At 35.8% G+C, this 26,537-nt stretch overlaps 1 protein-coding gene across 11 annotated transcripts in view; it reads right to left on the bottom strand.

The window, feature by feature from the left end:
- Positions 1–26,537, bottom strand: part of CPEB3 (cytoplasmic polyadenylation element binding protein 3) — a 79,056-nt gene that overhangs the window by 27,639 nt on the left and 24,880 nt on the right. For 7 of the 11 annotated variants that reach the window (XM_014275595.3, XM_014275599.3, XM_026799705.2 and 4 more), the window contains 3 exons: positions 23,073–23,232; positions 12,356–12,412; positions 3,862–3,885 (listed from right to left, as the gene is read on the bottom strand). In XM_014275595.3, the coding sequence (XP_014131070.1) occupies positions 3,862–3,885; positions 12,356–12,412; positions 23,073–23,232 (241 nt within the window). The remainder of the gene's footprint in view (positions 1–3,861; positions 3,886–12,355; positions 12,413–23,072; positions 23,233–26,537) is intronic. The other 4 variants (XM_026799703.2, XM_074545009.1, XM_014275597.3 and 1 more) reach the window with 3 other exon arrangements.

Here is a 26,537-nt window from a genome sequence, read left to right as displayed (position 1 = left end):
AGCTAGAACAGCCTGTCAGCCTGTTTGTCACTGAGTTAAAAAAAAAACATCCTTTCAGTCATGAACAGGCAAAATCAACATTAATGGCTCCTACTCAATTTGTTAATGAAAAGTAAAGAATTTATTTGTAACCATCTGATGCAATAGCAACTTGTTTCTATTACTAACAAAGAATACACACATTATCTTAAGAACAGATATATTAACAAGGAAGAGAAAAAATATTCTAAGACTGCATATAAGCAACACTTGCCAGCATGGAATTTAACAATATACCTGAGTAAACACATCCTGCAATATAGAGAGATGTATAAATAAGAACCACATCTCAACTCTGAAAAGGCCACTTGTCCCCTCATATCAAGGAGGATTTTTCTCAGGGATGGAATTATAATTAATTGATACAAACAGTTTATAGGAGAGTTGATTACAAGTATAAATGTATTTATACTTTTGTAAGTGCACATAATTAAATTCAAAGGTAATGAATCACATGAAATTGACACAGCCAGACCTACAGTTTAATACCACACTGGTATTAACAGCACAGGAAGTGAAGGAAATAAAAACAGGGGCAAGGTGTAAAATCAAGACAGAGGGACAGCAGTCAGAAAAACATATACACTGAAAATATCAGTAATTGTCTCCAGTAGCAAAAGACAGATTAAAAAAAGAAACAGTAATCCTGTGTAGGAAAAACAAGCTAATAAAGTCAGGAAAGTCACTGACACACAACATCAGCCTGATTTTTAATTACAAACATCAGGCACCAGAAAAATATATTAAAAATAATATATTGAATGTTAAACAATGGAAGAGATTACAGACACAAAAATCCACTGAAGTAAAACTCCTACCATGCATTTACACACCAACATAAAAAATAGGGTAAATGCCACAATCAGAGAAGGACGTAGAGCTGCTACCTTTCAAAGACTTGTTGTCAGAAATGGTGGGTTCAGAGCATGAAACACAAAAGACTTTTGATGAATATTCCATTAATGGACAAACACGTCATGCATATGTATAAACATATGCATTTCAAAATAAAAGAGAACATTTGCATGAGAGAAAAAATGAAGAATACTATAACTGTGTAAAAATATCAATTCAGAACACTCATTGAAAAGCTGGAAATCTGAAAATATCTCAGAGATTGACATTACTGGAGAGATAATTCATCTTTTAATTCCTGCCCATGAACCTACTTTCTTGTAAAAAAGTAAACAAACAACTAACATGAGCCATTAGTGGAAGATGACATATCAAATTAATAACAAGGTGTTCAACCAAAATACAGATCTGCAGAGGAGACTGAGTTGTGAAGGAAATAATAAAAATTCACAGCAATTTAGAAAGCAAGGTATCACCTCTAAGCACCATGCCAGACACTTGGCAGTCTACAGGCACCACACTCACCTCAAATAAATGCAAATGATGTTCTATAAGTTTATAGCTAAGTGAAGTGTAGAGCTGAATATAAGAATACATTTAAAATAATGGAAAGCGTACAGACAAGGGAACAGGGAATGACTGTTCACACTCTTCTCCAGTAAGGGAAAAATGAACTGCACTGAACACAATCAGTACATGCCAAGGCTGAAAGCAAAGCAAACTTTGGAAACCCTTGCTAAAGACTTTTTGGGATGTTTAAAAATTTATGTAGGCTTAGAAAAGGGAATGAGTAAGAACAGGAGAAAAATGCAATCTAAGGCAATAAATATTAAAACATCACCTCAAGAGACTCCCTGGGCAAATTTCTGGGAGAACAGTATGGGAAAGCATCACTAAATGCACTTTTTTTGTAACATATTCCTGTACCCCTCCCGGGGCATCTCTGAGTTGTCAGTGTAGCAAAATAGTTTGGGCTGATTTCCCACAGTGGTGCTTAAATCTGTACCTGAAAAACTGGCTGTAAAAGTTAAAAAACAAGGTACCAAGAACATGACTCAACAGCTCAAAGCATGATACCTACAAAGAAATGCTCATCTCTTTTCCCAAAGGAAAGAGAGAATCAAGTAGGGAACTGAAAGTTTATGGCAAGCCTCAAGAAATGTCTGACAAAACTTCTTCTCATTGCAGAGGCTTAGTCACAGTGACAGAATCAAACACTAATTAAAATAGCCAAGTATAACAAACATAAAATGAGTCCTTGCACAGACTTGCCTGTGGTTACTCTGCATATTATCCCAATGCAAATGTTAAAAGCAATAATAGAGAGTGATATATGAGAATATTTGATAACCAACACATTTTTTAAAACACTGTTGTAGAATTTCATGCTTAAGGTTAAGGAAGCTCAAAACCAATATTATAAAAGTCAAGGTAATGATAAAGCATGAACATCACAGACTTTAATATGAATGAGGCAAGTCAAAATCCCTAACATTAATGACAACAAACACACACAAATCTAGTTGTTAGTATATAAAAGCCTGCATTTCACACAGGAAACAAGTCTTGTGGAATGAAACATGCTTCTTGGTAGTGAGAAAATAAATCTGAAAAGCCAGCACATTCAGAACTTGTTTGCCCTGTTTTGTCTTCACTAATATTTATATAAAACAGCCTAAATTATATTCATCACAATTACTTCTGCATTATTGTATTTTGCTTCTACAAGTAAACAGGAGTTGCCAGTAATTCATAGTATCCTACTGATTCTTACCTCCTTTCCTACTTTGGTGCATTTGATCAATCTGAAAACACCTGCCACAATCTTAAAATTAAATTAAACAGTGTTCATGTTCACAGAGAGTAAGTTTGTGAGGAAAATCTGAATCTTCTGTTTCAGATTAAGCTATTGAATGAACACTAAAATGTGTCAGCTTTGAACAAAATCAGAGCAAATTCTGTATTACAAACCATGTTAGAATGGCATGTACAGCCCACCACCTCAACCCATACAAATGACAAAAGCCCTTAGACGCACTGGTTTGTGTGATGCATGCATCTGTCTCTAAGGGAATGCAAATTCTACATTTGGAAAAGGGGGCAATGTCACCTGCCTAGCTGGCAGAGAACTTCAGGAAAGGAAGATAAAATTAAGTTTAATGCTAAAGTACCCCTTGCAGATGGCACTGCCTAAATGTAATTGTTAAAAGCTGCCATTTTCACTGTTATTTTCTCAATAACAATCAGTCTGTGTAAGCTCCAGCACAGGACAGAAATGTAAGCTGCATTAGTGGCTTGCTCAGTACAGCTGTTGGACTTGCTATTGTCCTTGTTCCTTCATCTCTCAGAACAAACTGATACATAGCACTGTACATTTATAAAATATTTTCAGTTTGCTTTTATGTTTTAAGGGTTGTCTGTGCTGAAATACTGTTAAAATGTGCTCAAATACTGTATCTTTTAAAAATTATTATCAATATTCACTGCTGAGGACAGTTACTAGCATTGGTATTCACACATGTTCTGAGGCAATTCAATGTAATGAAGTCTAATATTCAGAAAAAGCTGTTTAATGTAAGAAAAAGAGTCATTTTTGAATGTTCAATGCAGCAGTTAAACATTGGACTCCTACAAAACCAACAAACACCAAACATAAACCCAAACCCAATCTTTTTTTGGAACACTGCATTTCAAGTCACAAATACATGTCATGAGAATCTTTACATTCAGCCATCCTCCAGTTCTCTAGTAATAGCAACACTTGAAGTTATCAGCTCAGGATCATCACTGCTTTAAGATGCTGTTAAAAGGGAGCTGTTTTGCAAAGGAAGAATGTGAGATTGATTTATACAAAGCAATTGATCAACTACATATTGTTAAAATTGGTAGCATCCTCTTACCACAAGAAAACTAAATATTTATTTCTCCCACTATTCAGCAAACAAAACATTTAGTAAATACTTTTACCTCTTCTCCGCCCATAGCTCCTGGCTGCATGTAAACACAGAAGAAAATTGTGGGTACAGCTGTCATTAGATTTAGCTCCAAAAGCAATGAGAATGTAGCTTCTACCTCTTCTCTTTTTCCCCTCCCACCATAAAGAAGGAAAAGACATTTAAAAGTGCATGATGAAATTCAAACAATCCAAGACAAGAAAAAAAGTTGAAGATGATACAGCCAGGGAAGGAAAAAAAAAAAAAAAAAAAAAAAAAGAACATACCTGCTGTGGAAGGTTTCTACATAGCAAAGGGCAAAGGTATTTAAAAAATCAGGCATATAGGACAGTATTATAAAATAATAATTTAGGATTATGGTTTTAAGTGGCAATAAACATCATCAACAGTAATTCTACTTAAAAGAACCAGCTTTGCATTTTATTAAATAGTTGTGGAAAACATATTTCCCAATTATGTTTCAATTTAAATAATTAACCATATTTAAATACTAAAATCCTACTAAAACAATATGAACTCAATAGCCAGTACCTTCCTATGAATCAAACTAGATTGACAAAATGCTTTCATAAGTACCAGAATAAACACAGCGTTTCAATGAGACATGCATCAATGGCAAATCCACAACGTTGGACAACTTTACAACTGTATTTTGTGATGTAGTAGCAAATGCAAAACCCAGAATTTTTGATCTGAAGTTTTAGAAAAACAGAAAATAATCTGGAAAACACATCTTTTACACAGGATCACTGATGAATCACAAAGCCATCCATCCTGCCAAGGCAATCAAACATGGAAGGCCGGGGATCAAGCGGGTTTTCCAACACAAGCGAGCTTAGGTAAGAGGCAGCAGAGCTTTGTTTTGTTTCCTTCTCTCCTCATTGTAACACTCTCAGTGCTCCTGCTCCTTCCCAACCCCAGCTCTTATTTCTGAACCGTGCCTATATTTGCATTTACACACAGTCTTTAAGTCCATAAAAGTTACTGAAACTCCCTGAAGGTATATTTGCCTGTAAATTCCAGGGGCAAAATAGTGCAATTCACTTAAACAGGAAGACAAGCAAATTAGTTTTTACTGATTTAAAAACACTGTATCATATTTAAATACTTCAAGAAGGTGAGGTTTCACCCTTATTGATTATATTTTGTATACATATACACACAATTTGAAAATTATCTCAGTTGTAACTAGTATTTATATTAAAATGTTAATTTTTTCCAAGAAGCTGAGTTATTCAGCATGACAACTTCAGAATGTCAATGCACATTTTATTATGTTGCTTTCTTAGGATGTGAAGTTTGAATGTGTCATTTGAGACAAGTTAAATAAAAAATACCCATCTTGCTCACAAGTCAAAATTAACAGCACAACAGATTAAATAGCAGGAATAGTTCATCAGGTGAATTTCATAATGCCTCCAGTAAATACTTTAGAAAGCAAACAATTTAGAAATTATTCTTGAATGAGGACAGGTGCAAGAAAATAAGAGTACTGCACTATTACAAACAATGAAATTACCAGAGCTATGTTCATGAAGTTACTTTCTCTTTTTGTCCAACAGAAGACAAAAAGCAACTGGGAGCTCCTTAAACTGTACCCCCACTAATGCCTCTGCTCCCCGTGTACTGTTTTGGTGCCACATATAAATGTCCTTTTGCACAGAAAACCATCTCCTGGAATGTTTCTAAATTGAACACAAATGATTCCTTCCTAGGTACGTTCTGGATCATTAATATTAAGGCAAACCCAGGTGCTTTAGGAGGGGATGAGCACATTTCCCCATGTAAACAGTGCCGGATGGATTGTGCAGCAGGATCACCCCTGCCTTGGTGTTTGTCCATCCTTAGCAACGTTCTCCAAGTGTCAGGTACAAAGTTACAGAACTGCTGTGTCCCAAATTGCATGGCCTCAAATGCAAAAGAACAACAGATTCTTTTTCAACCACTGATAACTCTCCTGAAACTATTAACTCCCCTCCCAGAAGCGAATCCTATTTTTATGGACATGAAACTCTATCATGAAGGACAGAACTTTAAGCTTTTAACAAACCAGCACAAGAAACTCCCCAAACCTCAAATCTTGTAATGCAATCAAGGAAACTCAGTGTTAATGCTTTGGAATTCCCCAAAGCCTGCAGCTAAGATTGCCCATTGTTGCAGTAAATCAAAACTCACTCAAATTTTAACTGCATCTCAAGGCTACATGAAACTGATGAAAAGGAGCTTTTCTGGGATTTTTTTTACTCTTTTATTATAATGTGGGACTGAAACTGCACCTTGTATTTGTATCAAATAATTAGCAGTCCTAGGAAACAATAAATTTGTGAATCCATAAAATATTAACTCAAAAGGACTAGATCTACATGCTCTCCATATCATAATTTAAAATTAATTTGATCATGCAATTTCAAATTTAGGAATAGGCAACAACATTTATTTGTATTATCATATTTTATGGAAGACTTAATAGGGAGTATTTTCAGATTTTTAAGAACATTATTTCTTCACTTCTGGTACTTATCTTGTTCATGCAGTTATGTGGCCACAATATCAAAGATACACACTTCAAAGAAATCTTGAAGACACATGTTAAATTGATGTAAAATAGCATTACCTCTATGAAAAAAAAGAGTTCAGCATTTTCAGACTAGAAGTTTTGGAGCTATACTGGCTAAAGGAAAGTTTATTTGACAAGACTGGGAGCCTCCTTGATTTATAAGGTACCAGAATCTTATTTCTAGCTTGGAACACTCATTTGTATTCTTGAAGCAGTCAGCAGTTCAGAACAATACTTGCTTTAGGACATTATGAGTTATGCAATGATTTTCTAAGATCAGAAAGGAAAATATGTCAAGCTTTTGCTTTTGAACAGAGGGTCTCTGAAGTTCTTAGGATCTGGAAGTTTACAAGTGAATTAAAATACCAGGGAAATGAATTCATGAACTGAGGGAAGGTGACACAAGCAAGTATAATTATGCAATGTGTTTTTCTGCTACAGAGAGATCATCCAGAAGAATTGCAAAGATGGACATTCATCTACAACTGGTTCAAAAGGTGGTTCTCAACTTCCATTAATAGATCTGCACATCTGGATGTGCAGATGGGCACTACAATGATTTGGTTATATGAACCTCAGCAGTCCCATGTGGTTGATTTTTTTCCAATATTAACAATGCAAGTGTTGCAGCAACCTCCCTTCTAACATATACAACAGAATCTCATCACCAGAAAATCACAAGCTACATGAAAGCTGTATGCAGCTAAGTCCCACACACTGGGCCTCAAACACTTGATCAAACACATGAACTGCATTCATCATCCAAAACCAGCTTAGGTGTCCTTTCCTGAGGCATACAAGCAGCCAAGCAACTATAAACCTTCCCAAGAAGGAAGGTTTATCTATTTTCATCTTCTCATTTTGGTTTAAAAAATCTGTTAGCAATAAAACTCACATTTTTAACAGCCAGGCTGCTTCATCTCTTCTAGCATCATATATAATGCTCTTGGAGTAGCCTGGCAAATCTTAAAATTCAGAGGAAACAGATGGCACTAACCCACAATAGAGACAATCACAAAGATGAAAGGAAAGCACATTGGTGAGGTGGTGAGGCAGGAAAAGCAGTGGGGAAAACAAACAAACAAACAAGAAGGCATTAAAGAGCTACCAAGATGGATTAAAAGGAAGACAACAAATCTTCCTCTGCTAGAAAAAGCCCTTATCAGCCACTGATAAGAGATACTGCCTTCAGTTAACAGCCAGACTGGATCTCTGGAAGTGCAGATGCCAATACAAAAAACTGAAAGGAAGAAAGAAGAAAAAGCATGTACTTACTATTGCTCCCCTGCTTCCCCTTTACCCCTTTAAAAATTTAAATAGGTACAGAAGGGAGTTTGAGATGTCAGCAAGCCCACCTCACAGCCTCCAAGGCAGCCTCAATACCAAATGCTTGCACAGCTGCTTCTGGAAAACCTCACAAGGTGATGAGCAAAGTGACAGCTCCCGCACTCTGGGGCTCCTCTGAACCCCACTGCCTTTGCTAGCTCACACTTCACATCAGACATGTTTTCCCTCCACTTATATTCACTCAGAGCTCTTCACAACTAAATCAGGACTAGTTTTGCAAACCTTCTAAGTTTTCTCAGTGTTTTTTATTCCTTTCTGTTATTCTATATGTGCCATTAAGATGGTGACACATTAGTAACCCAAACTGGCAACTGGACTAAAGAGCTCAGCAAATTCCTACAGGCAAGAATGGAACTATTAGATGAGATTGATGCCTCTTGGAATTTAGTCACACATTTGCCCAGAATATTACCACTACAAGAAGAAAGCTTTTATTAGCTGTTAAACTGCCAACCCAAGATCTTGCAAGACAAAAGTAATTCAAGAAGCTTTCAATTTGGAGCAGTTTATTTTAAGGTATAACGGTAGCACTGGCAAAACTTTCAAATATAAAATGCTACCTCAGCAAGTCTTACATCTAAACACTATATGTATTTGAAAACAGCACATCAGGAAGAGCTAAGTACAATAGCTCTTAAGGAGACAAGCAATTTTAAAAACAACAGAAACATGAAAATAAAAAATGAAATTATTCTGTTGGCATTACATTTCCTGTCATGGCATGACAACTTCCCCACATAAATAGGATTAACAAAACAAAACCAAAATCTCAACACAGACATCTAAAAAAGTGCCCCAAATCCCTTCCTTAATGTCTTTTTCAAATTATTTTACTCTGAATAAATAGAACTAAATTATACTAATGAAAAGACAGTCAGATGGAGAGCAAATAGTACCAGACCTCACAGATGACACATTTTTATATGAGACAAGAATGAACAGTGGAAGCAGATGGAACATTTGTAGCCCAACAGGACTGCAAAGTCACTGTGCAGAGGAGCTTTACAAAAAACAATATTCCAGCATTTCACAAAGGGTTTTCATTTAACTACCTTTAGACTACATTTATTTTACAGAAAATTGTTGGGGATCCCAGCACAACACTTCAGTGCTTCTTTACAGAGATCCCACACCCTCATTTATTCCCATGTTCCTTTTCCCCTTTTCTCCTTTTTCCACGTTCCCCTGCCACACTTCTCTCCCACTGAAGTCACTGAGGCTTTCAGGAGTTCCCAAGAAGCCCTGAAGACAGCTCACCACCTGCCATGTAGCTGACTGTGCATTCAAGCTGATCACTCAGCCCTGGTTGCTCAGCTAATCAGAAACGAGCATATATTCAAGAGAAGCAGAGGCTGCAGAAATGGGTGGCTACAAATGGTATTGGATATTAGCAAGAGAAAGGATGGAGGACACCTTTGAGTTAAATTTATGCCACACTTCCCCTACAAATTACAGTATCCATTATTTAATAAGGTGCTGTAGATGGAAGTTTATAAAAAGTCTTGCACTGTTTAGCCCAGTATGAACTAAAAAAATTACCTTATGTCACTAATTGATTCTAAATACTATTTCGATTTGAGAAATTCCATTTAGATCTAGTACAGACAAAAGCTTTACCCTTTTCCCTTCAAAAATGCTTCCAATCTAATATTTGCATCTTCCTTTTGTTTAGCTGTCCTTTAGTACTGTGCTTGGATCTCTCTGAATATTTGAACATTGCATTCTTCTGCAGAAGGCCAATTCTGAACTTCCAGAGCATTTATAATATAAACATGTTTATACACATGTTCAACTCTGTATGTACACAAGCATAATGCCACTAATGACACTAAGAGATTCATAACAATTATACATTTAAAAGTAATCTCTTTTACCCCATGAATTTCATGATTTCAGAACTCAGTGTTTTCAGCTGCTGAAGATTTAGCCTTGCACAATGAACAGAAGGGTGGTGGCACATCCCCCTGTGCTGCCAGCTGAGCAACACCTCACAGCAAACAGTGCCCTCCAACACCCACAGACTGCGGCTCAAGGCAGGCAGGCAGGAAAATGCCCAGCTTCCAGGGGCTGGGATGAGCAAACAGGAATAACAGCTGAAGTACAGGCAGAAGTGCTGCCACAGAGCACGAGGAGCTGGAGACAAACATCCCCCAAAATCTTCCCCTCTCCCTACAGCATGTGAAGTTTTGCATTGCTCTTGGCATGAGCACATGTTCTATTCCACCTTCAAAAGATTGCCTACATTGTCAGTGGGAAATTGAGCTCTGAGTAATAAATCTTAAAGATTATTACTATGTCTTCACAGGAAAAGAGAAAAATGCTTATGAAGCAATGCATTTAAATAGAATGTGAAGGCTTGATTTGCAGACTCAGCAGAGAATGTTTGGTTTCACAGAAATTAAACATAGATACGACAAGTATTATGATTTAAAGACATTACATAAGTTTTCAAAACTATTCCAAAAAAATATTGTGATTAAGTATCTCTTGGGAATTTTTATTTTACTTATTTAATTTTTTTTAACCCAAATCACAGCCATTCCAGCACATAAAAGAATGTTTCTTCTTGAACTAAATTTTCCTTGGTATATTTCCCCATTACAGGAGAAAGGTAATGAATGACATGGGAATTACCTAGTTCTAAATTTTTCAAGTTTACCTACATACAAAAAAGGATTTCAATCACAGAAAGTAATTTTTAAGCTTGTGTACTTGAATATTGGCTTTTATTCTCAGCTCTTCAAAGATTTAAAAGTAAAACCCAACAGGTTTCACAGTACAATAATTCTAGCTAAGGGCTCTGATTGATGGCCAAAAATGGTGTGGCCTTGCCTAGTAGAGAAAGGAAGGGAAAAGAGTCACAGAAGAGGAAAAATATATGGGAACTTATTCAGACTGGGGTGTTGTGCTTCATTTCATTTTGCCTAAATTGCATATTTATGATTCCACGCTTATTTAAGTCTTTAAACAGTTAATATTTGAATAAACCAATCATATTTTAAATAGTGCAAATGCATACATATATATATAGTTTTGGTCCCTCAGTTAGCTATCCTGATATGTTCACCATGCAACAGGACTATAGCTACAAAAGATGATTGTTTTTTATAAACTATTAAGAGTATATAGTTGTTGTAAAAGGTTCAAAGAAATTGGACAGGAAAATAGCTTTTTTCATTATTTTCATCAAAAAGGAATCAGAATAAAACACAACATTCATTTAAGATAAAAGCAAGTTATTCCAAAATAGTATAACTTGTTTCAGTTTTTCATTCCCATCTTTCAAAAATCTCTGTTAGACTTTGTAAGAAATGCTACCATGTATTTCATCATAACTGTCAATTTTTAAAGGTAACTCAAAATTCAATCATAGTATCCCATCTTCACAAATATATGGACACTGTAGAAAACAAATACATTCTGAGACCAGAATTCATGTCAAACACCTGACACCTGAACTGTGTAGACCTTATTTACACCAGGAGGCATGAACAGCTTCCTCCTTTAATAACCTCTTTAATTAAACAAAACGTTTTTCCTAGTTAATTATATGGTTTCCCATAATTTCATGTGCCATAAAGAAATGGGGTTTATATTCTAACTGTGACAACAAAAACTCCCCAAAGTATCACCTCACCATTAACTGTGTAAAACTAAGAAGAGGACAAGCAAAGTCCCAGTTTTCAAAAGCTGGCCTTTAAAGCCAAATGTTAAACACCTAGCATCTTATCTATTACAAATTTTGGTTCTTCACATCTATAAATTATTCTTTGCTTGTTACTACACAAAAGAACCCTGCAGTTTTCAGCTATACACAGTCTAACCTCCATAGACAGTGCAAAGGCAAAACATTTTAGAGAAGTTCGTAAGTAATCCTAAAATGTTTAACTCAACACTGTAAACAAAAATGGACATTTTGAAAGAGTCAGCATTTCTCAGGATTAGACAGACAAATATCTGCTTTGATTTGCAGAGTTCAGTTCAGCATTCTGCTGGTGCTGCCTCACACCCTGTCCCCCACCTTCCCCACACAGGAACTCTTCCACATCCATTCTGCCAGGTTTTTTGAGTCCATATGATCATGACTGGACTTTCAATCTTACTTTTATTTCCTGACAGAAAAAAAAGCAATAATCTCTCAGTGAAGTGCAGTTTTCCTCATTATTTAGATGTCTAAACATTCTCCCAATTCCCATCTACATAATGGAAACCAACAAGGCAAACATCATCAGTCCATGTAATTGTATGCAAAACTTGTAACAGCTCATCCCAACAGGAAGAAATATGTCTGGAGAGATATCAGAAATCAAAATAACAGCTTTAACACACATACACACCCACAAAAGAGGGAACAAGAGAGACTGTTCTGTAATATTCTCCATAGCAGGCATTATGAAGCTTGCAGTGAAACACATAAAGCCATTACCAAGTTAATATAAAGAACAGAGGTGATTGACTTATGAAAAACATTCTCAGAGAGTGAACATGAACTTCTATGCAAACATTACACATATTTATGTCTGACTGTACAGCTACACACACAGTAGATGTAAGAAATAATATTCTACATGGCAATATAAACCACTAGACATCAACTACTTACTGTTAAGAGCCATAATATTGTCTGTTCCTGGATGATGGAAGTTTATTCCCATACGCCCTGCAATGTAAGTAAAAGCTATTTTCAATGTTTTTATTTCAAATATGAATTAAATTCATTAATATGAAAAATTTCTAAAGGGAATGAACAGTCAGGGTAGCTGAATCTTCCACCGATTGGAGACAACTTCCCAAGAATACACATTTAAAATATTTAACACCACAGTACCTTCAGTATTATGTACTTAAAACATAAACAACTAAACAATTATTTTAATACATTCCTTTACTTTGCACTAAGGAAGCATTATGCTTACCCTTTCAAAACAAGGCCTCGAGTTCAGCCTTGCTGCAGTTACATCATTTATAGTTGGCTTCCAATAACGAGTACAGCATTACAAAACTCCACTTAATTGGTAAAAATAAATCATTCTCTTTCATACTAGATGCAGCACCTTTAGCTTTCAAGTCAACAGATAGTTGGAGAGGGAGTTCTTTCCCTGGTTTTGCATTCTTCCCTAAGACTCTCCCATCACCTTTAGTGCTGTTCAGATTTATTTTAGACGCTTTTTAACTCAGCTGCAGTATTAAACCTCATCCTGAAGACACTTTGGCACAGGCCTTTTTATATCAAACCACCCAAGAAAATCTACAAGCTGTAATTTGTATTGGTCCTCACTTGGAAAAAGATGTAAAAGGATAATTATGGTCAGGTAAAAATTTATTTCAAGTAAGTATTGTAAGTTCCTGTATATAATGCAATTCCATTTCGTGGGCTTGTCCTATCTCCAGGTCTGTGGCTAACTTTGGGAGCTAAGGAAGAGGTCATTTTACATTTCTTCACTACATGAACACCCAAATATGGGTGCTCAAGATCCATTCACCACACTGAAAACCAATATAATGGTTATGTTCCTGTACTTCTGCAAACCCAAATTTTAACAAACTCTGGCAAAGCAGAACTAAAGCCAATCCTCTCCAACATTTTTAGTTCCTATTGACAACTAAAACTTTCTATTTCCAGTCACAGAAACTGCTGTGCTGTAATGAATATTCTTTCTGAACAGATGCAGCATGAAGTTTCAATACACCTCTGAAACTAAGTCATAAGCAGGTTAAGAAAAGTAAATCAATCTTTTCTTCACATTGAAGTTCTCTCCTTCTGTTAGAAAACAATGACACCACAATAAGGCTAGGAAGCAAAGAGCACCTCCAGAAAGAAGTGAAGAACAAGGTAAATAGAATTTCCATTTTTACTTTCCAACTCCTTGAGCAAAGCTTCTTAAAGAGATGATCTTCATTAACCACTTCACATTTCCTAATTACAGACATAACTCTCCTATACATATTTTCACATTAATCTGGCACTGCAGAAACATTAAAGCTGCTATTATTTCATCTAGTATAACCTTTGCTAAAATACGTCAGCCATCTCCAGATGAACATTAATCCCCTTTTCCTTACCAGTGTATTAATGAGTGTGAGGTTACAGGTATTACTTGTAAAGAGAAAAGGTGTCTGTACTAATTTGTACTTTAAAATTAAACTTGGAATAGAAGGAAAAAAAAACCTGAAAAAATGGAGTAAAATTTGAATGCATAATGCTTGAATGGCTCCTTCTCTTTGCCTTTGCTGAAGCTGAAATTCTGCTGTTCAACCAACTTCAGAAATAGAATCCTATCTGTGACATCTGGGTTTGGTTTTTTCCTCCCTCCAGGCTGTCACTGGACCAGGTGCTGCTTGTGTGACATTTTGTCACCTGCCCTTGGCCTGCTATTTTTAAACAGTTCTTGTCAGCTATCTTTTGAGAGGAGCAGAAAATACAGAGCAGCACAAGCAGAAGGACATGTTCTCCCACTGAGCTAAGCCAGCCTGCAGGATAATTCTGTACATCTTCAGAGCTCCCTCGTGCCACTGCACAGAAACAGATTAATGGAATCCTTTCAAAACACACCTGTACTAAAAGCATTCAAAAGAGACTGGCAATATACTAGTCATGAGACAACAAATTAATTGTGAACAATTATACAGCCTTTCATATTGGTTATAATGTTTTAATATTTTGTTGCTTGAAGCAAATTATTCAATTGAAAAAAGAGGCCATCTGTAGATTACAAAACTGCTTAATTATCTAAGGAACAACAAGAGATCAGAGAAAGGAAATTAAATTTTTTTAATTTAAAGGTGCAATGTAGAACTGTGAAATATAATTAAGAATATGTACTCTCAAAGACCTATTTAGATGAAACACATAAGTGAAAACTAGAAAACAACCAATTTTAGGAAAAACACATGTATGTTACCTGAACATTTACAAAATCTATATAAGCACATATTACTAATTATAGTTATAAAACAAAATCTTTAGATAAAGGGTTCACTTCTCAAGAATATTAAGCACACTAAACAGAAATGTAGGGAAGTTAAGAGCACAGAAGTTATGGATTCCAGCAGTTCAGTGAAATCATAAATAGGAACCCTTCCAGTAACTACATCCCCAGTACTTGTGTTCAGTGTACATCTGCCATTTTCAGTCTGCCTGTCTTGGTTTCATAACTATTTACTGAGTATATTTCCAATTACATGCTTTTTTACCATACACTTAGAGCACTGCAGTTAGGCTACAACAATAATCACTCTTCCATGTATTTTCTATTCCTAGTTTAGAAAGAAAAAATTCTAGCTGTATACTTCCTGCTCTTGAAACACTTCAGAGCATGAATGAAGGCTTGATGACTCTTGTATAGCCCAGGCTGCACTGTTGCTTACATCATTAAATTTCCTAAATTATCTCTCCTAACAACATTTGGAGAGACTTTTCTAGCTGGACTGCCTGGGTGCCCTGCTGCATGTGCAATATCATACTTGCCATGGCAGAGAGCCCAATTCCTTTTTAGAGCACATCAAGTCTGTGCATCCTCTCTTCTGCATTGTACTGGAAATGAGATAATAAATAAATTTGACTTTACCTTGTTCTTTGTAAAGGTGCATACTGATCCTGAATGAATTCTGAAATCTTTCTAACAACTTAAGGAAGGATACCCTTCCCACATATGAATCTTTCTTGATTCTTTTGCAAATAAAATTTTGAAAATTGTCTAGATAATTTTGAGTTACATGAGTTTTAAGAAATAATTCTGTTCCAAAAATAGTAAAAATTAGTATCAGAAACAGTTTTATCACTATTGCATTTCTTGTTTTATTCATTTGCTCTTCCTAAGTGCTTCATGGTATTTTAAACTTGTGTAACCCTAATCAGCACCTGGATATGAACACTCACATAGTGAAGGGCTTTTAAGATTACAGTTACCTATTTTAACCTTTCTTATGTTACAATCAACATTCCAAGAAACAATGTTCATTGCTTATATATTGAGAAAAACTTGCACTACTATACCTCATGATTTGCCCCAGATTGACCACTTATACCAATTCAGCAATTAAAGTATTTGGCATAAGATTTGCTAGAAAATGGTAAAGCTGGTCTGCTTTTGACCTGTTCTGAACTTTCTGGGAATGAGAACTTCCTTGGAATGAGAACTTTCTCTCACATAATTGTTAAGATCACTGTTGATATCAATTACAATTTATGACTAAAGAATTCTGTGGCAAGGTCAAATGAAACTGGCAACAGGACTAGGTCTGCTCTATTTCTTTAGTAATAATATCTCTTTTATCACTCTTATCTTTTCTATCATTTCCAAGTTACTGCCAACAAAAGGCACTAAAACCCAGCAATACTTATTTGAATAGACAGGTAGCATGTGGGGAAGGGTCAAGTTTAGACACAGCAGAGTGCAAAAAAATGCAAAGCATGACCAGAATCTTACCCCAAACATGTGAAGTAAGATTATTCATCTGACTCCCATGTATTTGGGAGCCCAGAAAACAGCACAACCTACAACAGCACAACCTACAACAGCTCAGCCATGTGTGCCCCAGGGTTCACAAATGGGCACAAAGCATGAAGCACATGTGCATATACAGGAATTTTAATAGTTTTTACCTGAGTAGACCTTCAACCATTCTCTGTCCTTTTTCCCAAAACTACAGACATGTGAAGCTATGCTACATTAGCAGACATGCCCAAGACAATTTCAACACCAAGAATGTTGTAAGCAAGGGTCCACATGAAAAAAATGTAAAAATAAGAGGTAGCTCTCTGAAGAAGTTTATTGACTTTATTCTCTCCTCTCTTTTTTTATGTATATTTGCCATTTGTTCACACCCATAATTTAAACACCCACACTTACAGATCTTTAAAAAAATTAAAATACTGAGCAGAACAAAAGTACTATTGTTTGCCAGAAGGGAAATATGAAGAACTATTACTGTGTTCACATGTATATACTTTAACTGTGCAAAAACATATTGTGGCAAAGTGAAGTGTATAATTATCAGCTATGAATATCAGTAATAAAACTTCTTCCTATCACAAATATATCCTATCAGTAGGGAAAACAAACCAGCATAAAATAAAACAGCATACACATTACAGTGAAATGCAGACTTTATAAGTAAATTACGTTGCTCCAATAAAACACAGCAGTCTTGCACATATTTAAGTAGTGCAAACATTTTTAGCTTGAAACAGCTATATTTTCAAGTTAATAGTACTTTGAAAGCAATACTTAAAGTTAAATTTTGCATTACTGATAAGTGGTAGACAAGTTATTTGTACACATATGCTCATTCTACATGAAGTTCTAGAACTGTATTCAAAAGAGCAATATTGGCATTTTTCACTGGTGGCTTGGGAGGACTAAAATAAAACAATATCAAAGCAGACTTTACCATTAGCAATCTATACTAAAATATACAAAACCCTCAAAACAGCAGCAAAGTGAGAAAGAAAAAAAGCAAAACAGCTTTAGGTCTCTGTGAGGCCAGTCTTCACCAGCACAATGAAAAGAGGGAAATAAAGAGAAGGAAAATTTGCTATCTCTATAATCACTTAAACCAAACAAAGCAAATAAAAAACCCCCACCACTCCTGACCAAACAGATTCAGCAGGTCAAAAACAAGGACATGCTGTTTGCCAGCAGCAAATTGGGAAGTATGACCATACTACAGATTGTTGCAAGAGGCACTTATTTAATTTTAAAAATATGAACCATCTAATGACCTTATTCTGTCCTGAAAAAAAAAATTAAAGAGGATTTTTTTAAAATAAGCAGAGTTTCAAATGGAAAAGCAACATACTCTCTTTCCTTCAAAAGGATTAGCACGAGGGGCCTAATTTTAAACACAAATACATGTGCAAACACATCTGTTGGCTCACTCTGTTTTTCATGAGCATTGAGATTTTGGGAAATGCTGGAACACTGCACTATTTTTCCTGCTGAAAGTGTTGCAAAAAGCTCCAACAGTGTAGCGCCGTTCCCAGCACTGAGATGACAACATTTGTTCTATTTGCATGACCTTTGTGTTCAGCTGCCAACTGCAAACACAAATATTATCCATTCACCTTCACTTTTCTTGGGTCATGTGGCAAACTTAGTGCTTTGCTTACAAAAAGCTTAGGAACACTTACAGCTGAACAAAATCAGGTGGTATGTACTGAAATGAATGGAAATTAAAGTGGAAAAGTGAAGGTCCATTCTGTGGAACAGAATCCAACAGTCTTAAGTTGCATATAATCTTCAAACACTTGGCTGTCAAAAATGTGAGTAATTTAAATGTAAATAAGAAATCCTAAATTTTGCTGAGTTTTCATATGACCTGATAGAGTCTTTACAAAAGTTATGAAGTAGTAATCCAGTAACTTCAGTTTTATGTTTCACAAATAAATGAGTGTCATTAAGTACAGAAAATCAAGATAAAAAGTTTCCCCACAGATGCTATTTCTGCCTGTGAACTGTTGTACATTTATATTCAACATCTTGATCTCTACTGAAATATTGTGACACAATCAACACATGCTTTGTGTATCTCTCTACAGTGTGATATCCATTGAAATTAGATCTATTACAAAGCCTACTCTTGAAATCTCCCTGTACATGTGTTGTCTCCAATTATTTATATTTGAAGCTGTGTCACACTTCTTTTAAAAAACCCACAATTTTTGTTAGGTGGAGATTTGTAAATTACAAAGTTTGCTTCTGTTCTGATTTAGAATAAATAAGCAAATATTACTGTTATCTAGTGTAACAGTAAATGTAAAAGAAATACTTTGAAGGACATGATTTCTTTCCTCAGTTTTATACTTAGTTTCATGACCTGTCAGTAGCACATGTGCACAGCATATGATCTAACACAGCTGAAATATTTTATTTAATTATTTAAAAATAGAACAAAGGCAGCTGCTAGTTACTTCTGATCAAAATATTTTTTATAGATCAGAATACCTCTGTTTGTGTTGTAATGCAATAGTTTGACACGGATAAACATATTGCAACAGTGACATATTACACCACAGACAAGAGACACTTTTATGTAGGAAAGAAATGTTCTGGTCAGTGATAAATGGCATCTACCCATAGCCATTCTGATAATTTACTTTTGCCCTACACCTTCAGGTCAAAGCAGAATGCAAATAAAGAATGCAAACATAACCTTTCCTCATTAAAGCAAAACTGTCACTCATACTTTTGTAGTGTATAATATATTTTATTGGCCATTCAGAAGATAAATACGACTTTTCAGAAAAACATCTTTGGAGATCCTGCACATTTCTGTCCAAGAGGTCTCCTTATGACTGACATGGGGAACAGCCAGATACCCTGGGCTGTACACTGTGATTTGTCATTAACCAAATGAAGCTTAACAATTCCTTTACTCAACTTCTGCCCTCTTTTTTCCCTCCTTTTGAAAGAAGGAAAGTATTTACAAGTATTGACTGAAAGAAAGATGTTGAAGCTGGTCTTGATGGTAGAGAAAGCAGGTAGGGAAGTCTTGGGACAAACGAAAATGAGAATTCTTTTTCAATTCATTTACATTCCTTAAATCTCAAAGTATGAAAATGACAAATGACTTTTAAAGTTGCACAGTTCCCAGACTATGAGGACAGAAAGCCAGGAACATACAGAAGGGCTCCCCTATCTGGCAGGAAAAACTGAGAAAAAGAAATCAGTTTTAGAAACAAAACAAGAGCTGACACTGAGCACCTTCTCCCAAGACTGGGCTCATGATAAAATGCAACTTAGATGGATATGCTGGTAATTTAGGTCCAGAAAACTCCGAGCTAGATTTCAAATCTCTTTTACAGCAAAAATACACAAAAAGAACTGAGTGATTGAGTGACCCTGGCTGTCCTCACTGGAGAGCACCCAGCCAGCCTGCCCATCAGCCTGGCTCAATGTGGGTAACTCAGCATTGCAGGAGTGAGGGTCAGATCATTACCAATAATCTCTCAGACTGGCTCTGCTCCACACTTGAAAGCAATAAAATGGTCCCTCCCAAAAAATGCCACTTAATCACATGTCCTCTCAAGGTCAAGGGGATCATGCTTTAAAAGAACCGATTGCTTGGGTGACCTTGAAATAAACTCAATTTCCATGGCCTACAGGACAAAGCCTGACCATACCTCAGACAGTGAAGGGTATGAAGCTTCAGCAACTACAAACAAGAGACTCTTTCTCACCTTGAGCTTCTCCACTACCTCCTCTGAACCAAACAGAGCATGAGGAACTCAGACCCCAAAAGAAGAACAAAATATCCCAGAAGCATTTCAGTTTGGTCTTCCCATCAGAATCTTTTATGGTTAATCCTCCCACCCACATTCTAATCAAGAGCTCTCATTCCATACCCAAGAGAATTATTTTTTGTTCCAAGTATCTGCTGGGACATGAAGGGCACACATGCTAAGAAGGATGATGTTTCAAGCAAAGTTTCAAACTTCATATAAACTGCCTGCAATATTTTACTCATTAATACATATGCAGACAGTACTTCTAAAAATAAGTATTTGCTGGCAGCAGCAGGGTGAAATGATCCTGAAACATCGACCTGTTTCAGGCTCTGTAACATGCATTGGAGGCCTCAAGAAATGTACAGTTTTTCTAGAATCAAATCTTCCTGTATTTTCAAAATCAGAGGATTTTGGTACTCACCCTTTTCATACTTTCCACTTAAAATTTGGATAGTAAATGTATGGCAAACTGACCTGTAAGTGCTGCTAACTGTGATTGTTTGAGAAAAAAGGGCTCATTTACCAAAAGAAGAACAATTTTAAGAAGTCATTTGAAAGCCATCTCATTGCTTTTATTTTATATTAGGATTTTTGTATCTACAGAAGAAATAGTGCACAAACCTAAGTGAGGACAATCAGATGCAAGAGGAAGTAAAGATTTAAAGGGAATAAGCAGTTTACTATGAAAGACAGAGTTGGTAAAATGAAGAGGAACTAGCTCAGAGGGTTGGTTAAGTTAATAATATTCCAGAAATTTCACACAAGAGACATTCACATGGGCTTGTCTACAAGGAACTGAAAAAATTAAGCTGAAGTACATAACCAATATATTAAAAAAGTTTCAAGGCGAAAATAAATGAAAATTTGGCAATGACTTAAGAGCAAGCCAAAGCAAGCAGAACTGATCACTTACTTTCTGAATGTGCTAACAGACTAAAGTGTCCTGCTACTTTAAGGGGGAGAGCCAGAGGAGTGTGAAATAAATAAGAAAAAGCAAGTGAATTTATAAGACAAGAAAGTGAAATGTGAGGAAGGTGCAGGGAAGGACAGCAGCTGAAAACCTTCTGCACTTTTGTAGAGAAAAAGTAGTGGGATGTACAGGAAAACATTCAAGACCAATTTTCATAGAAAAAGAAACAGCAAAAATACAGTAAGAAAGTGAGGTCAGGACTAAATCAATTTTTGCAGAAGAATGGTTTTCAGGAAAAGGATTCAGCTAAAATAGGAACACAGATCTGTTTAACACAGAGGAAAGCAACACCTCTTGCGAGGGAGAATGAACATGTCCTGTAAGAGCTGCTCCTGTGAATATTCCCAGCCACACTGCAGCGTGAAAACAGGAACAGGGAAAGGGCACTCGAGGCCAGGGCCAGGCTGGGGGCTGGCAAAGTCAGCCCTGTGCTTAGATGGAAGAGAAAAAAGAAACAGAGAAAGCAAAGTATCACTGGGGGGAAACCCATAGGCAGGGAGGTAACTAACAGAAAAACAGACTTCTCCAACAGCTGCTGAGTGGAAGTGAGCTCATTAGCAAGGGAGGAAGGCCAAAATGGGTGAGAAACACTGAATGAGAAAATGAAATAGTTAGAGCACATCCAGTCTGAGACAGAAGCCCTTATTAGAGCAAAAGTAAAGCTAACGGTCCCATTATCAAATGGAAAAGATCAATTTAAACTTTACACAATAACCAACTTCAATAATTAATATCCAGTCCAATATCTAACCCCATCTTTTTCCATACTAAGATTCATGTGGAAATTCATTCTTAAAAAATTAGTTTCTATTTGTATATGTAAATAAATACTGAAAAACCCCATAAAAATAATGAGTTTTAGCTAAATTACAACATATCTAACAAAATACAATAAATAATAAATTGTATTTACTAGCCATTTGAATTTTATTAATATGCTAATGCCAGCCACATGAAGCATATATCCAGTGGAAATGTCAATTTTGTTGAGCATGGTTTTTTAAGTTTGACTTTAACCCTTATTTCAGGAGTTTATGATCAGAATAGACATGAGACTGTATTCCCTGCCATTTCAGACAGATGAATAATAGTTAAAGACACATGAAGGCTATGGCACAGCAAATTTCAAGACAACAGGAGTAAAGAAGCCAGTTTGTTTGGCTTGTGAATAAAACCTGTATCTAGAAGATATGGCAAAAAAGGTACGGTATTTTTGACCAAGAAAAAATATTTTTACAATGGAGAGTAAATGAGGCAGTCATGACGTCAAAAAACATGTATATAAGCTTTTGCTAGGAAGTGCTATACATAACTAAATTTCTTCTTTGTGTTCTGACTCAGTATTTGGAAATCATTTCTTGTTCAATACTTCCTTAGTATATGGCTTACAACTATCCTCAGTCTGACAAGTCAGCAAGAATGCATATTAGCAAGAATGTGCACCTATTTTTAAACACAACCAGTGAAAGATAAAGACAAAGGAGGGTGCAGGTTGATCAGGAATTCAATGAAATGCTGCCACACCTTTTACTATACTATCAGCCAAGTATTGCAAATGGTTTCATCCCTAATGCCAACACCTGGTAGAACAAACAGAGTTTAACAGCATAAATAATGAACAACTTTCCCAGCACTTAACAACAGCTAATATCTTTTGGCTTCCCCTAACAATTTGAAATCCAAATTAAGATAAATTTGTTTAAAAGAAACCTGAAATTAACTATAGAGAATAACCTTGACACACTGGTTGGTTTAGGACCAGTGCATCCTAGCTGATAATCCACACTTTAGTATAACCTTTTAAAAAGATGTTGAACACAACAATTGGACTCAAATGAAATATTTTTGAAGTGACTGCAGCAAGAGATCTTGCTCTACAATTTGTTGGTACAAAATCCCATGTTTCAGATACGCCAGCCAGATAATACTATGATTGTACACTTAGAATAAATGGGTAGACATTTCACTTTCTCTTCCTAGTAGAGAAGTTTATCTTAAGATGGGAAAACAGAAATTTCACAAAACTGGAAACTCATTCATTAATAAAAAGTTTATAGAAATACTGAAAAGCTGATTTTTGTTTAAACACCAAGCAAGCATGGACATATGAATATTCCTAACCTGTAAAATGATTCCTCCACATTATATCAGCGAAACTCATTGGTGGGCCACTGGGAGGGTAGTGTTTACCTTTCAGAGGCTCATGATCAGTCCTTATCATATCCATTAAGGAATTTTCCAAAGAGTGCAAGTTAAAAGTGTCATAGGGCCTATTCCGGTCCTAGAAGAAACAAAAAAAAAAAGGAAGAAAAGACAAGTGTTATTGAAAAATTTAATTTTCTAACATAGGCTCATTTCTTGTTATATAAATTCTAGCATCTAATTCTAGATTATAGAATTTGATAGAACTTTCTATAAGAAAAAAAATGTCTGCAGTTTAAAATTATACCCTTCATTTTGCAACTGCTGTTTTCCCCAGTACAGCTATGCAAAGAGGCTTTTAAGTATTTCTAAAAATATACATAGAAGCAACTGCTAATTCTAAATATTGTCATTTAAATAAGAACTTAGAAATAAAGCAGTATTAATGCTTACACAGGAGAAATTAAATTATTTCAGAGATATTTGGTTTACAGCTTCATCATCTGCTTCCTGTCACTGTGCTACCTTAATATCAGAGCAGAAGCAAGCAATGCTCAAGACACCAGCAAGCACCTTTGTGCCAGAAACTACCAATTAATTCTTCAAATGTCTAACATTAACCTGATGGGTTTAAGAAAAGTACACTAGGTGCAAGAACAAATAGAGGCAAGCTAGGATAACACTTCCACTGAAAGGCACTCAAAAACCTGAGCAAGGGCTGGTCTGTAATGTTTGAACCTCCCATTTTTAATACACTGTAGTTCTGCTTCTGCTTTTGGTAAGTAAAAGGAAAAAAGAAAAGAAAAAAAAAACAAACCCCAGAATCAGTCTTCAGCAGGCCTACTAGAACAACCAGTTGCAAAGTTCAGGAACAATTCCATGGAGGAAACAATCTACCAATGCCCATGTATCCAGAGTACTGTACACTATCAGACAACATAACAGAGTGGCCCCTTATGGTCACCCAGCTGTTAAAAAATATTTGTTTGCCTACTCTCATCACTACCATTAAAAAAAAGGGGGGTGTTGTATACTATATTATGCTACAGCTGATAAAAAGTGGTATAAGATCCTACCCTGCAAACTGAAACCTTCATTGTAATATGCTCCCACAATTCCTGGAACAATGTTTTTCCATGTTACTATAAGATATTCTTGCTTGCAAAACTAGTATTTAAAATCCTCAGAGAAAAAGCAGTATCCGTAGAAAAGGTAATAAAATTCTGCCTTAATAAATACTATTTCTCTTGAACCATCTTGTTCTTAGGTTGTCTTTAAATAAAACTAAAGGAGAGAATACTTGCATAAATTCATCATTGTTTTAATATTCCCGTTCTGGAATTAAAATAAATACACATCATTAAAAGCTTGCTATTACAGAAAACTCTGAAATACAGATAATCTTACTGTCAAAAGTCTCATGTTCCCACAGTGCCTACTCTAAACTGAAGACCCAATTTCCCCTTATTCAGTGTGCTAATGTTGTATTTTCTATAAGTGGACTACCATTATTGTCTATACACATTTATTTAATCTATTGAGAATTTCTGGCAGTCAAACATGATGTTCAAAGAATAATACTTGATTTCTGTTAGAAGCTATACTAAGTACTGAAGTTCAAATGAGCTCACTCATTTTCAATTCTCTTTGTTGATGATTCTTGTCTTCTACAGCTGCTTAGAATTCCATCATTTGTATACTGCATTTAAAAGAGTACTTGCTCCCCTATCCAAATGGAGCAATACACTGAAACATAAAATAAAATGTATGTATGTCCAGCAAATTCAAAGTAGATCCTACGGGAAAAAACCCTCAAACCAAACAAAAATATCCAAAGTACTGAGGTTGGGGTTTTTTTTCCAAAAAGAAAACTTTATTTGGTTAAAACAACCCACTTCTTAGTAATATGCACTAGTAGAGAAGAGTTTGTTTCATAATCGCTTCCTTAAAAAAATGCAAGGGTAAATCAAAAACAAAAAGCACTAACTTTGATGAAAAAAACCATTCTAGTGATGCATTAGTAAATTGATTAAGTAGGTTTTACATAATTCCTTTAAACGAAGTACTTTTGTTGGCTTTTTTTATCTGCCTCTTTTAGATATATGTACTGCATGTAAGTGAAGAGGTCAGCTGCTTCAATACCCAACTACACCATCCTTTTGAAGAGAAAATATGAATGCAAAGATACAGCTTTTATCCTAAATGGAGGTAAGGAAGTATTTTTCAGTCAGATGTGTGCCCTGACCTGGTTTACTACACAGCCATAGCAGAGCTGAGCTGGCAAAACCAGCACTGGCAGGAGAGCTAAAGGGCAGGACTGAAGCTTTTGCCACAGTGGTAGTTTATTCCAGCTTCAAACATTCCTGAGATTACAGTCTTAGAGGTCAGAAGGCTTGAGTTCAGAAGAGGACACAGCCTACAAATTGAATTTAATTAGCCTTTATTAACATACGTATGTTATATTTTAACCATTGCTGCTATAGTAGCAAATCCCTGGGAGGTCCTGCTTTGTTCTGTAACCTGCCAAGGAGCTGAGCACAAGGGGGAAAAGGGAGAAAGAAATTGTAGCATGGCAGCAAGGCTGTGCAGGGTAGGCTTGCTGGAATGCTGCAGCTTCCTAACCTTTTCAGGGGCACACAAACCTGCAATATATTTTCAAGATTAAAACAGACCTACATTAAACACAGGAAGATCAATTTAATCAAAACCCTTTACCAGGCAATTATAACACTTGCCATTATAGCACTTGAGCAAGATAAATCTAGTAAAAGAAATTTTAGACACAACAGATTTTACGAGTGGCAGTGCATAAGTATAACGTGTGCTGACCACAGACTTTGCAGTGTGGGTGATAAAACACAAGTAAGGGCTAACATTCTAGCTCCTAAATAAAAGGGCTATTACCATTTTTCTCAGTAGCTTTCATTTCAGTAGCAACTCATTTGTACTCAGCAGATTTGAAAACTGTTTTCTAAATTCAGCGATTTCTTCCAAGATGACTGGTGCTTCTGCACACACACACACAATTATGTTTCCTCATTTCTCAGCACAAACAGGTTCTCCTGGTTTTGTGAGCTGATACTGTTCCAGCTCCTGGATTTGCCTTTTGCATTGTTTCCATAGGCCACCAATCTATTGCCAAACAATCCCAACAACATAAACAATTCATAAAAGCCCTTAGCAGCACATGAGGATTTTGCAAGAAAGTTCTGGGACTAGGAACATGAACTAAAATCAAAAGATATACAAAATACAGAGTGATAAAGCATAATAAATAACTTGCTAAAGAAGTTTTAAAATCCAGCCAGTTTGGAAGATTTGCTGGGATATCTTCCTACAGAAGACAAAGCTCCTAAGACCTACTTAGATAAACTGCATTATGGATAAAAGAGAAATCTCCAGCTACCAGGCACTGCCTTTGGCTACACAATAATCATTAAGTCA

The sequence above is a fragment of the Zonotrichia albicollis genome, chromosome 7 (assembly GCF_047830755.1).
Source record: "Zonotrichia albicollis isolate bZonAlb1 chromosome 7, bZonAlb1.hap1, whole genome shotgun sequence".
Classification (NCBI taxonomy): Eukaryota; Metazoa; Chordata; class Aves; order Passeriformes; family Passerellidae; genus Zonotrichia; species Zonotrichia albicollis.
The sequence above is the reverse complement of the archived record's forward strand: the minus strand, read 5'-3'. Positions and strand labels throughout refer to the sequence as shown.